This window comes from Bombus pascuorum, chromosome 2 (genome assembly GCF_905332965.1).
Source record: "Bombus pascuorum chromosome 2, iyBomPasc1.1, whole genome shotgun sequence".
NCBI lineage: Eukaryota > Metazoa > Arthropoda > Insecta > Hymenoptera > Apidae > Bombus > Bombus pascuorum.
This window is the reverse complement of record NC_083489.1, coordinates 18675531-18688660: the sequence shown is the minus strand read 5'-3', so window position 1 is coordinate 18688660 and position 13130 is coordinate 18675531. Positions and strand designations below refer to the sequence as shown.

At 31.3% G+C, this 13130-nt stretch overlaps 1 protein-coding gene across 3 annotated transcripts; it reads right to left on the bottom strand.

Moving 5' to 3' along the window:
* Window positions 1-43: 43 nt before the first annotated feature.
* LOC132916797 (uncharacterized) lies at window positions 44-9535 on the bottom strand. 3 transcript variants are annotated; one of them, XM_060977127.1, is made up of 11 exons: window positions 9402-9535; window positions 7858-8654; window positions 7558-7763; window positions 7106-7461; window positions 4556-6930; window positions 4304-4486; window positions 3648-3947; window positions 3126-3317; window positions 2934-3047; window positions 2730-2822; window positions 44-2536 (listed from the first exon to the last, which is right to left on the bottom strand). In XM_060977127.1, exons 2-11 carry the CDS (start codon window positions 8632-8634, stop codon window positions 2438-2440), a joined length of 4695 nt encoding a protein of 1564 aa, XP_060833110.1. In that variant the 5' UTR covers window positions 8635-8654; window positions 9402-9535; the 3' UTR covers window positions 44-2437. The 3 variants fall into 3 exon arrangements, with proteins under 3 accessions (XP_060833110.1, XP_060833111.1, XP_060833112.1); XM_060977128.1 differs by having other exon boundaries at window positions 7858-8651; window positions 9402-9530; XM_060977129.1 differs by lacking the exon at window positions 9402-9535 and adding an exon at window positions 9279-9385.
* Between the last annotated feature and the right edge of the window lie 3595 nt (window positions 9536-13130).

Sequence of the window (13130 nt, the reverse complement as noted above, 5' to 3'; positions counted from 1 at the left end):
AGCAGTGTGTAAATGTAATTTTATGTAAATTAAAAATCTAGAATTAATTCGTAAGAATAAACCGTGACAATTTTAGATGTTTATTGAAAAATATATTCCTATTACAAAATATTTGATCTGTATCAATATTGAAATCGGAAGTTTCAATTATATTTTTCACTATTTCAACACTCCTACACTGTATTTATTATTTGTATAAATATCTTTACTTGCGGAAGGATAAGTTATTAATTTATATATGATATTATATAATAAGAAATAAAACTGTTTATGAATATATTCTGTCTATTATTCATTAACTTCTACAATAATACTTATCTTACTTATTTACAATTACATTATAACAAAAGAATGTCTGAACTTTTCCTGATAGCAAGTGGAGATAAACAGAATTAAACAAAATGTTACAATCGAAATCTGCATTTCTTTTTTTATATTAAAAAGAAAAACTAATAGTGATGTAGAAAGAAAAAGAGCTATTTTATATATTTAGTTTTTATTTTACGTTGTGTATCCAATCTGTTTCTATACTCGGATACATTATTAATTTTTTTTCTTTCATTAATATCATATACAGATAAAACACTAATACATTTCCCCTAATCTATCTTAATTGATATAATAAAGTGATCAGGGGAAAAGTGATGATTTCCTTTCGCATAAATTACGTAAATTTAAGATAAAACTATAGCTCGTCTTATGCGCACGCATATCTTTGTTTTCAGAGTTAAATGAAATCTCTACAGGAAAAGAATTTCAAGAGATCATATGGATACCAACAACTCCATAACAAATTTCTTCTACAAATATACATACAGATATATGTTATGATTACTATTATGTGTAGTGTTCACTATATTAAGAACATGATACAATCAAACAAAACATACAAGAAAAACATGAAAAAAACATACCGTCATAAGAAACCATAATAAAACAATGCAAGAGTATTGATACCATGCTTTTAACGTGAATAAAAAATAAGAATAGATTTTCATGGCGATAATACACTCTTCCGTGTTATAAACGTTTATTGAACAATCTTATAATGAACACACACAATCAAGTACTGTAATTTATTAATGATACATTTTTAAGACAAAAAAGATAATTAACATGACTTGCCACGTTAAAGGGATCAATAGTTGTCACAGAACAATTAAAAAAATTTTTAGTTATATTTTTAATTCGCTAAAAATTTCTGCAATCAACAGAAATACATTATTAATTTCTATAACGTGAATGAATCAAGAATTATGTATTCGTAAACATCTCATGTAAAAATTGTACTTTAAGAAAATACATCGCACACTGAATTTTTAAGAGTAATTTGTTATATTTTTCCGTATGATAATTCATATATCATATCATACATATTTATTATTTATAAAAACTTTACAAAATAAATATGACATGAAAAAATACAAAAGAAATTATACGTTAAACATGTATTCACAAATAACTACTGAACCCTTGTAACAATGGTTTATTATAATGAACGGCTTTAAATACAGTTCTACATACGCATTTAGTGTCGCTGACGCATTACAATTTGACATGATCTTTACCAAGATATATGCAATACAAATCTCTGAAATATTTAATTTTCGATTACTTCTATCCATAAAACAAAGTAAAAAATTCTTTTTCAATTACGAGGTTTTATACGAGACTCGTCGCTTAAAAACTTTTCATTTCTACTCATATTCTGCAAATATATACAGAAGTACATAGCATAAAATTTATTATTTCTTCTTTGATCCTTAAGAATTCGCTGAATGATATCATCCTGTCTTTAATAATCTGTCGAATATAATAAATCATTCTAACTGCATATAAATACAAGAGAACAAGAAAAACGCTACGCTTTTTTTCATTTTGCGTGACAAATTCTGAATTTGTATTAATTCGTTACTAGTTAGTTATACTAGTTACGTGATAAGTAGTTAAAAACGAAGCTGCTTTAATTATAGCCATGAATGAATGAAACGCGTCAGAGGGACGCGTAATTTGTAACACTGTGGTTTCCTTAATACCCTTCTTTTCTTGAAGAGATATTGTAACATTAATATTGAACTTCTTTTTCATTCGACAATATTGGAACATAATTTATTAATTTTCATTACAACGAATTCAATCAATAAACGATGACATACTTAAAAATAAGGGAGTGTACTGACAAAAAAATTTAGTGAATTAAGACATTAAAAGAAAACAACGAAACGAAACAGAAAGAAAGAATAAAACGCATAGAAATGACATAACGAGACGAAAATGAAAAAAGTAAAAATTTATCAAATTTGGTCTGTTCTTAATAACGTATACGTTTAGAAAAGATCAAATGATTAGGTACAATTGTTTCGTATATGGTATGTACAATAAATTGATTATTTGTCTCTATCGATTATTTACAACGAATCGTATATAATTTTTCGTTCTAATCACAATGTTTCGACTGTTTCACCTTTCTTTGCGCCTCCGATTCATCCTCCGTGCCATACAGATGATACCGGTGCTTCATTTCGGTCGCAACAGACTTTAATAAAAATCAATAGAAACAATGAAAAGTCAACATAAGTTTGTGATAAAGGAATAAAATTATAGATAAAACATAACACGACAGAAATAAAAAAAAAGTCAGGTGAATCGTATAAAAAAAGAATCCTATTTCTAAAGATCCTACCAAAGTATTTTCACGGCGGAATAAATTAGTTTGTCACTGAACTCACCAAACGTGACCGAACTCTTTTTGGCATATCTTCCTGTAAGCTGTATATGTCGTTTCGCTTCAATGGAAGTTGGGAACCATCCTCAAAAATTACCTAAAATTTCAATGAAAAACGTTAATAATATCATATAATAATAAGAATGAAAAATACTACTAATAAAAATTAATATTAGGATACTTTTTTTTAGAATTATGAATTACTTACAGTATACATGATCCGATGATTTGTACCTTCGAAAATACCATTGTATAAGTTACCATCTGTCCACTTCACAACAACTGCAGCTCCTTGTTGTGGTGGATTTCCAGGATCGTAATTCTGTAAAGAAGAACAAAATTCCACTTTAAGATAAAATTCATATAGAAAATGAAATTAGAATGTACAATAAGAACTTACCATAATATCTGATGGATACAAATCATCGCTGAAACTGTCATCATTGAACGTCACCATGTAAAATAAAGTATCATGTATGGAATCTACTTTGGCCTTATAATATCGCGTATTTCGATGTTTTGCCCAGACAGTTTCTCCCTGTCGAAGCGGTGGTATTTTTTCTTTCCCATCATCATGTCCATCACACGTTACCTATACATAACACCCATTATAATTTCAACACAGTTTAACATATATTTGATTTTTACACATATATACTAGTAGAATTCTATTTATTGGAACCAAATTTTATGTAATGACCGATTAACTAAACTTTTGGTAGTTGAATTTGCTTATGTGAACGTGAGCTCCTATTATGTAAACGAAAAATTATAGATCGTGAGGAAAATTGATGGGCTTGTATTATATGAACTATAATTATATAAATTGTTTGTCCTCCAACAAATTCAAATAAATATAGTTCTACTGTATATTGTTTATATATTATATGTATTACACCCTTATCCTCTACGATATATATACCTGAAGTTCAGGTGAATTGTATACGGGAATCGTAAACGTAGCGCCAGAGACGAGACCACAAGACGGATGGAACAGATTGCTGCAGTGACTACATTTAAGACATGCGCCATCCTTTTGTCCACAATAACAACACTGTTGTTTAACATTATCTGGTTTGATGGCCAATACATTAATGGGGTCCTTATTTATAGCATCCTTAAAAGTAACTCCGGGTAATAAAAGAGCGCATAGTATGTGTACCCAATTACCATCACTGGTTCGCTTAAGAGCTCCTCCCCGCATAGGACACAAACAACACATCTACGTAATGGTAAAAAGTAATTAGAAAGTTTGTTAAGAACAGAAACAAGACTATGGTTATCCCCAGCGATTTTCAACATTTTTTATCATACATAAATTAATTACTAAAATTTTGCGGTATATCAAAAAATATATTATACTTGATTGAAGACAGAGCATTCATGCTGGACAGCTATTGTTTTAGTCAGATTTTTATTTGACAATCTAAGAGAAATGAGGTCAGTGATTCTAACTAAATAGTTAGGCATTGTATGTTTTAGAAATTCGTGGCATACCTATGAACACCACACGGAACACTAATTAAAAATCGTTGACTACAACCATAGTCTATCTATACAAAATGGAAATTTACGCACCACCTGTGTTTTACCAGCCTTGCACTTATCGCAAGCCCAATTTCGTAGATCTGTAGGTAACACAGTGATTCCATAACAAGAGGCATGAACCGTGACATGACACTCTCTACAACGTAAAATCTTATCATTTTCTGGTTCAACGATTTGTTCTTTTGAGTTGGCAACGAATATATTCGCAGATACCTAAAAAAACGTTTCAATAATATTTCCTCTGGGTATTTGTATTGTCAAATGAAGAGAAATTCTACTTACCCATATTGGTGAACTCTCTGGTAAAACGGTGGGCTTACAATATTTCCAGTCTGGTGGCATTAACCTGCCATGTCCATTACAACTTGAGGTAAACGGTGCGCAAATGGCACAGTGAGATATTTGAGCACTCCAATAATCATTGAATGCTTTTAGTAAGTCATTATTTGGAACTGTAGGATACAACATATCTGATATATGTCCTGGTACCATTGATACACGATGAGACACCAAAGGTGATTGATCCACAGAGCACGTGACTATATTTGACTCCTCCAAATTCGACGTTGCTGCAACCATTTTCATTTCTGTGGATTCTTTTTTCCTAGTGGTTGCTTTTTTTAATTTTTCTTTTAATTTCCGTCTCGAACTCGTTAACTGTTTCAATGGTAGTACATTGGTACCCTCCAAACTCTTTTCTATATTTTGAGGTTGCAGTTGATCATCTGCTACCTTTACATTTGAATATTGTTTCTGTTGCGAGAGTGAAACAGTAATCGATTTTTGAGAATCTTGTAAGTCCGTACTGGAATGATTCGTAGTGTACTGTGTACCAGTATCTAATGTCGTGATATTTGTATTTTTAACTTCCAAAGTACTGTCCACCTGCGTCGATACGGTCTTTACATTACTAACGACCGTACCTGCGCTCTTGAATATCTTGTTACAGATTTCTTCCTTTTGATTAATTGGCTTTTTTATAAATAACTGATCTTGCGATTTTGGTATAATCTTCACGAAGGAACTAGCCGTACTTGGAACGGAAGTAGAGGTTTGTAAATATTTTTTGTTAAAATCGATCATCATCGAGGGCTGAGAATTTAATGCAATGTTTGTGCATTTTGAAGTTGTGGTTAAAAAGAATGTATTGTTACCCGATAAATTTAACGGGGAAGACGAAACAGAGACTTCAGGTAGTTCTGCGTTCGTAACTGTTGAATGAACTTGCTTGTCGTCTCTTATATCCTTCAAGAAGAACACGCTGTTATTACTAGTCGATGGTTGCCAGAATTTGGTTGCTATCATCTTTGATGTATCCGTAGAAGATCTTTTTCCTAATGGCTGTGTCAAAATTGTATTTTTAGTAAAAATACCTTCCAATCGTGGTATCTGAATGGCGCATGGAGTTACAGATTTTGAAACTTTCACGCGTTTCGTTCCGTTCCCTATCTCTTGAGATGTTTCCTTTTGCAGAATCGGTGGCTTGGGGAAATTAGTGTTTAAAAACATTATGCTTGGTCCCGAGAGTTTAGGTTCTTGTAATTTGGAGATAGGCCAACTCTTTGGTGAAATTACTATGCTTTTGGGTGGTATATGAGCGTCGCTCTCTGCTCCAGTAGATTTCTCAGAGCTAACCTTTGGAGATACTTCGGTCGCTGGTATATTATATGCTGATTTCAGCACACTCAACCTAGGAGCTTTTATGATGTCTTTTTTCGGGTAATTAAGTATCGACCTTTCACTTATAATCGTTCCTACACTTTTGCAGCTGGTGTAAATACCAGGTTTCGTTTCTTGTATAGTAATCTGAGTATCACCACTGATGAATTCAGATTCCACAGCTTTGTCGATTTTGTTAGCAGCTTTCACTTGATCCAAAGAAATATTCTTCAATGGAATTTGTTTAGAAAATGATGGTTTTATTGTAACTATACTATCTTTCTTTGTACTCTTCGGATATAAATTTACTTGCTGTTCCACATCATTTTCCAAAATCTCTGTTTCTTTTGTATCTCTACATGTAGGAATTGCAACCTGACTGCTATTTGTAATATTTGTAACATTCTTCTCTTTGATGGGACTCATGTTTGTATCGTTATCAGCAAAAGTCATCGTTTCTGATATATGATTACCGGTTTCATTATTAACTGTTGAGGATTTGTGTAAATTAAGACTTGGCATAGCCATAAGTTTCCGTTGTACATCGGCATCAGATACATCCAAAGGCTCGTTGGTATCGAAAATGGACACATTCAAACTTTTACGTTTAGTTTTATTTATGTTCTTCGATTTAATCTTTTTTGGCTCTCCACACTTCGAATGTTTTTTCTTCTTTTTCACAGGTTTATCAGTTTCCGAAAAGTCAGATCCTTCTTCTATTTTTATGTTTCCAACGATATCGTCACTTGTTATAATGACGTTGGAACTACCTGGAACTACATCGCTTTCTAATTGAGCACTTTGCTCCGCAGAAGGCAAGAAGTTATAGCTTTCATCTACTTCCTGTTTTATTTCAGTCTTTACTGTAACTTCGTCAGTAATACTTTTATTGTAATCTTTCTTGGACTTCGATTTATTTTTATCCGCGTTCTTTTTCTTCCTTTTTCGACTCTTTTTACGATTATAACCGTCATCGTATACAGAAGCCTCATTTACATCTACCAAAAAAGTTATTTATTAAATTAAGTAAAAGGATGAGATTAGAAGAAAATCAAAATAGATTAAAAGAAAATAATCAATATTTTCTATATATACATAAAAATTTACTAGACAAACACGAACATATATTGAGACCAAAAGACTCAAGAATAATAAGTAGGATAGATCTTTTACCCATTTCTCCTGCTTTCAGCCATATATCTTCTAAAACCTCCAACTGTTGTTCATCTGGTTGATCATATGCTTCTTCCAACTCTAAATCTTGTAACACTTTCTTAACATCTGGTGGAATATCAGAACGATTTACTAATTCTTCCATGTCGACATCCGGATTTGTTGCCATTATATTCTTCTTTTTATGTATAGTGTGTCGTTTATTTTTTGGAGCAGCGTTCAAGTAACTTTGTGGTAATTGTCCATTGCTACTATTATTACATAAAAGATCCATTTGAGAAGGCATAGGTGCGGCTGTTTGTTTAGGATCTTCAGGATGAGGACCTATATCTTCTCCGCGTAACCATAATTCATACCTATCATACGAAATTAATTTTTGTTAATTTCTCTTAATGATGGCAAAATCTATAGATTTCAATTGATACACTTTTTTTGTAAAAACTTCTTCCTACCTTTCTGGTTGAAAACGTTTCACGAATGTGTCCATAGATATCTTAACCATATCTTTACTACAGGTACATTGTATAGCTCTTTTACCATATTCTACCCATCGTGGTGCAGCGAAATTCGTGGATTCAGCGCAGTTGAATCCATGATTGAAACCCGCATGGTATCCATAAGGGAAAGTGATCATAATTTCTCCAGCTTCCTGCGTTATCTAAAAGATAAAAAGAAAGATGTTAAGTTTAATTTTTGTTTCTATACTAACTATTGTAAATAATTTGTAGGGTACATAAATAATTAAAACTTACTTTATTATATGGAATAGAATGTTGCTTCAGTATTTGGGGAGAAATGAGAGACATTTTATGACGCAGGAAAGCCCGACAACTTTGATAACTTGATGGGAAGTAAAAACTAGCTAGCCTCTCTAATCGTCTACCATGTTCTGGTGGTATAGCATACCACGTTTTTGGAGCTCCAAAATGTAAATAATTTATCGAATATAAATCCATATCTTCTGTATGCCAAGCAAACGTAGTTTTCCACATCCCAAAATACAAGTATGCTGTATTAACACCATCGATAGATATACCATAATCTTTATTCACATAATCAAGTATTGTTCCCAAGTGATTAATATTCCACTCTTTCACATCTGGATCAGTTAACGAGCCAGATACATCTGCCCCATATATAGGTGCAACATATGTTATATTCTTCCAGTACTTTCTTTCTAAGTCTTCGTAATCAAAGTGACGAGGAGTATTATACCGTTCAGAGTTAGCCAATTTCCTATATTCTTTAACAGTCATTGATTTCTTTTGTATGTTAATTTGCTGATAAAGACCTTGTTTGCCAGTTACCACCTGGCAAATTGGTGCAGGAATTGTGAGATCCATATCATCCAAATTATAGCCTTTTTTTCTTGGGATCCATTCAACTGGAGGAATTACTTTTGCCAAGCCAGCCTTATGAGCTCCTTTGCTTTCCATGTATTCCACATACTTGGTAAAATCTTTAAATTCTTCGTATGTGGGTCTAAAGACCTGGATACGGGGAGTTCCCCGTGAGGTATTGCTAACCATTTTTTCGTCAATTTATCCTCCTAAAAAGGAAAAAAATGTGAATCTTTTATATTTTATGACATTTTTCGAATTAGTTGATTCAATTAAAGCTTTTATATTAGTATTAAATATTAAACTAAAACATATAAATGTATTACGGTCATTCATAAATATGTATTACTATACACAAAATATATGATGTAATCTTCCAAATAATTCATTCAGAAATTTGCAAAAGCTTGAATCATAAATGTATTGTATAAATAAAACTGTAAGAATCATGACATATAAACATAAAACCAAAACACAGTTTCGGAACGTACGCTCCGGTTATTTAACAATAAACAAACATTTACAAAACAAACTAACATAGTACTACAAGTACGGAAGAAATATTATGAATCTTTTTTGTTCATTGATGTTTTTGCAAACAATATTCAAAAACGGGAAGTAAAACACGAAGTACTATATTTTTGAGACGATACGTGCCGGAGATGCATAAACAAAATGGATGGTATCTATTGTCAAGAAATTCTTCTTAAAATAACTTCTCTACGACTTTCTGTTAGTTTTTAGGAAATGGATTAATACATCACTAAGCACCAAAAAGTAACTTATGTTAATGATTTGTATCATATGTTTGATTTTTAAAAAGGGATTTTCACCTAAGGATAGCTGTGTTCACGAAATCTCGTGTTGGCAGATATGTATATTGACCGACACAAATCAACGTGTTTCTAGGTTGTACGATCTCTTCACAGCGTCGTTAAACACGATGCACTACTTACATCAAAATAGCACGTTAAAAATCATCTTTTCTGTATAAACACCATGTTCATCCAAATATTGTGGTCGATTTCACTACTTGACACTTCAACCGCTCTGCTCCGCGCATCACAGACAACTAATAAAGATGGCATTCACTGTCCTATGAGTTTGGGACGCTAGAACAACAGCGCATGCGCGGCAAGCGGGAAATTTAAATTCTTGCATTTTGTCACGTACGTAAAGCTTTATCGAAATTTTCACACAAATTTTGTATTAAATACATTTAAAACGATATATTTATTCTTTTTGTGGATATTTTTAAATTATAGATATAAATGACAGAATTAGAAATGTTGGAAATTAATAAATGTATTATATTTTGTGATAATTGAAACGAAATATCTCATTAAAACATATTGGTTTATTAATGTTTATAACTGTGGAAATGCAAAAAAGGTAATTTTCAATGTGTATGACAATTTATTGAATATGTACAGTTACGAATTTTATATACATTTTCAATAAAGTTATAGTTCTGTTTCATACCTTTGACATGTGTACATAGTGCTTATATATTTAGATATATTCATATGTGTTATATTCTATGTAATTTATTTCTGCATAGTTAATTAAGGCTTCTTCTTTTTCTCTGAATTAAATGTTAACAAAAAAGAGATATGGTTTATTTATAGTTCAAGCAATTATTTAACTCGTTGAGTATGGAATACCATTTTGATTCATTTACACGCAACTAATTGTTCAAGTGATAAAACAAATAATTATATAGATGGAGCAAATCTAATAAAAAATTAGTGACTGAACATTTAATGTAACTTAAAAAGAATATCAATTAAAAGGAAAATTGAATTATTAGAAAAGAAAATATATTAACGATAGAATAATTTATCAAATGGAAATTTTCAATTTTACTTATATCATCTTTATGGAATTTCTATTATCATGAGAATATATTTTGTTTACAAGAAAACGGAGGACATATCGAATATCTATTGTAATTTGTTGTATTTTTTGTGGTCACTCGCGGCCTTATTTCATATATTTAGCAATAAGACAAATGTATTTTAAGCATTGTCAAAGAGAATAAAAATTGAAACCATAGAATAATCGAACGACCGTAGTTTAACAAAATTATACTTTAGATAGAATATCGTCTTTGCGATTACTATTCGAAATTTTTCACAAATCATTTGAAAATTTCCTAGATAAGTCATAATAATGTAACATTAATCGATACACAAAATATACGTTCTGAATAAATTTAAATACGTTCATCTAAATAAATGTTTTGATGTTAGTAAATCGCACTCCTATTAAGAAGCTAAAAATTAAAAAAAAAGGAATAGATGACTATCGAAATTTCAAGCGTTGATCAATTTCGGATCAAGATAAGACATATGTATTAGGTTGCCCTAAAGGTTTCTTTCATTTTATAAGAAAATAATAGACGCATAATATGTTTTGTTTACGTCCTGTGACTCACACAAATATCCTAGTCCATATGCTAATTCATATCCTAATCCTTTGGCCAAGACGGTCGACAGAAACAAGAATAATTCTAAGGAACCATTAATTGCTACGTCTAAAATCCTCTTCTCCTTTACTGTCGAGGTTGTTAATTTATACAATATATTCTTTAAATTGAGACGTTCCTTATGGTTATTACTCATCACTGTAAATACGGGAAAGACAGGTTTTCCGATGCTCAAAGGGTCACTTCCACCTGCGAGCGACCGTTAATAGGGGATGACTAATATCTCTCATCAGTTTCCCTTCTCGTCATTGTCGTCACCGATCGTCACTTGTTAATGACTCTTCTGTCATAACACACTTTAACTTGTTATTTACTCTTCGGTAAGAACATTACACATCTCTTCGGTCGCAACACTTACAAACACTTATATCATTCAAAAGTTGTTGGAAATAAATAGTGATATTTAAACTGTGAACCCAATGTTCAATCATTCAAACTATCTTTATTATGTTAACCGAAATAAGGGATTGGCTGAATCGTGGTGTTGATTATCGTATCGAGACGAGAAATTACGACTGTCGTTGACGCGTTATACTACGAACGCGTCTCCCCACGAATACGGACGAACTTGTTGTGTATCTATTATTTCCTTATAAAACGAAAAAAACTTTTGGGACAATCTAATATTGTTGTATATTTACTATATTTATTGCAACGTTTATCTCTTTATAGAGTGTAGTATTTTTTTACTACGTTACTACATTATAGATAATGATTTACTTGTAGATTAATGATATAAAATCTTGTTTATTACTTCTACAATCAATACGTATCGTTTATTAGTAGAGTAGACATGATTTTTAGATGTTATATCTAATCGTCAAATTTGTCACTATGATCATACATGTCGTTGTCCTGAAACATTTTTATCACAGTCATATAAACGGTCTGGACTTGTCTTCTGCATCTTCCTACAATTATAATATAATAAGTAAAATAGGAGCATAGTGTTCTAACAAACAGAATAATATTACCAATTTTAAAACTAGTTCTTTGATTGGCTTAAAGACAATGGAATGGATTGATAGTCTTGATGGCGAATCTAATAATACGCTTTGTATTTCAATATTTCTTTTACTTTGAGCATTTTGATTTTTAAGTTTACTATTTAAAACTGTATAGTTCTTCATTATTATATCCAGTAGCCATCTGTATAATTTATTTATCTTTAATAAAAAATAAATTTTTACAATCAACATGGAATAAAAAGCTAACTACATACTTGCATCCATTTTTAACACCTATTGTATTATCTTTTAACTGATTTCCTTTCCAAATACATGAACATATTTCCACTCAAATAGCATGTTCCGTGTTTAAGTTTTTAACTATGTTTTCTAATCCATCAATAAGCCTTTTTATATCTTGTTTGCTTGAAAGCCTATTATCAAATATAATGAAGTATATACATGAAAATATTATTAAGTTAAATGTATATTACGTATATGTATCTTTCGTGTAGTTAAGTAGTTCATATTATATCTACAAATGATATTCTGTACCATGAACAACAATGCAAGCTTAAGCGATATATTTAACTTTCTTACAACAACAATGGCTTTTCTGAAATATATTGATGTGAAATTAATTCACCAAATAGAACTTTATTTTCTATATGGTAGAAAATATCATTAGCAACCTGCACGTGTTGCAACAGGTGTTTGACTACTAGTGTCAGGAAATTTAAGAGATGATTCTTGAAGTCGAAATAAGACTGAAATCAAGAATAAAAAAATTATGTTTCCGGCTTTAGTTTTTAGTTATTGACAATTAAAAATCAGCCAAAATGCCCCTGCACGCGAGCAAACCTCTTTACACGAACGAAAGGGGGTCGGTACAGGAACGGTAGTTTACTTTGTACAAGTCGTAGACAAGAATACCGTGGTATTCAGAGCTGGAAACAAAACAATTTTGCAAAAGAAATGGTAAATTGAACATTAAATCTATTTATTCATGGAAATCCATAAGAGCATATGGGAAACTACGACATAAGTCGCCCTGTGAATAGAGGAGGTTAATCTTCCCACCAATCCTTTACCTTCATAATCCATAAATAAGAAAGCGTATTGTCAATGTTCATAAACGGTTTATACACGCACCGTAATTGTGAGTATTTACAAAAAATGGAAAATGGCACTTTTTATGACTGCCTACTTATCTCTGGTAGACCTACGTCTCCATACATACTCTTTCAACA

Coding starts and splice junctions, on each gene's coding strand:
- LOC132916797 (XM_060977127.1), bottom strand. CDS start 8,634: ATGGTTAGCAATACCTCACGGGGAACTCCCCGTATCCAGGTCTTTAGA. Junction 7,462..7,557: donor AAACGTTTTCAACCAGAAAG/GTAGGAAGAAGT, acceptor TTCGTATGATAG/GTATGAATTATGGTTACGCG. Junction 2,537..2,729: donor AAAGAGTTCGGTCACGTTTG/GTGAGTTCAGTG, acceptor TTTTTATTAAAG/TCTGTTGCGACCGAAATGAA.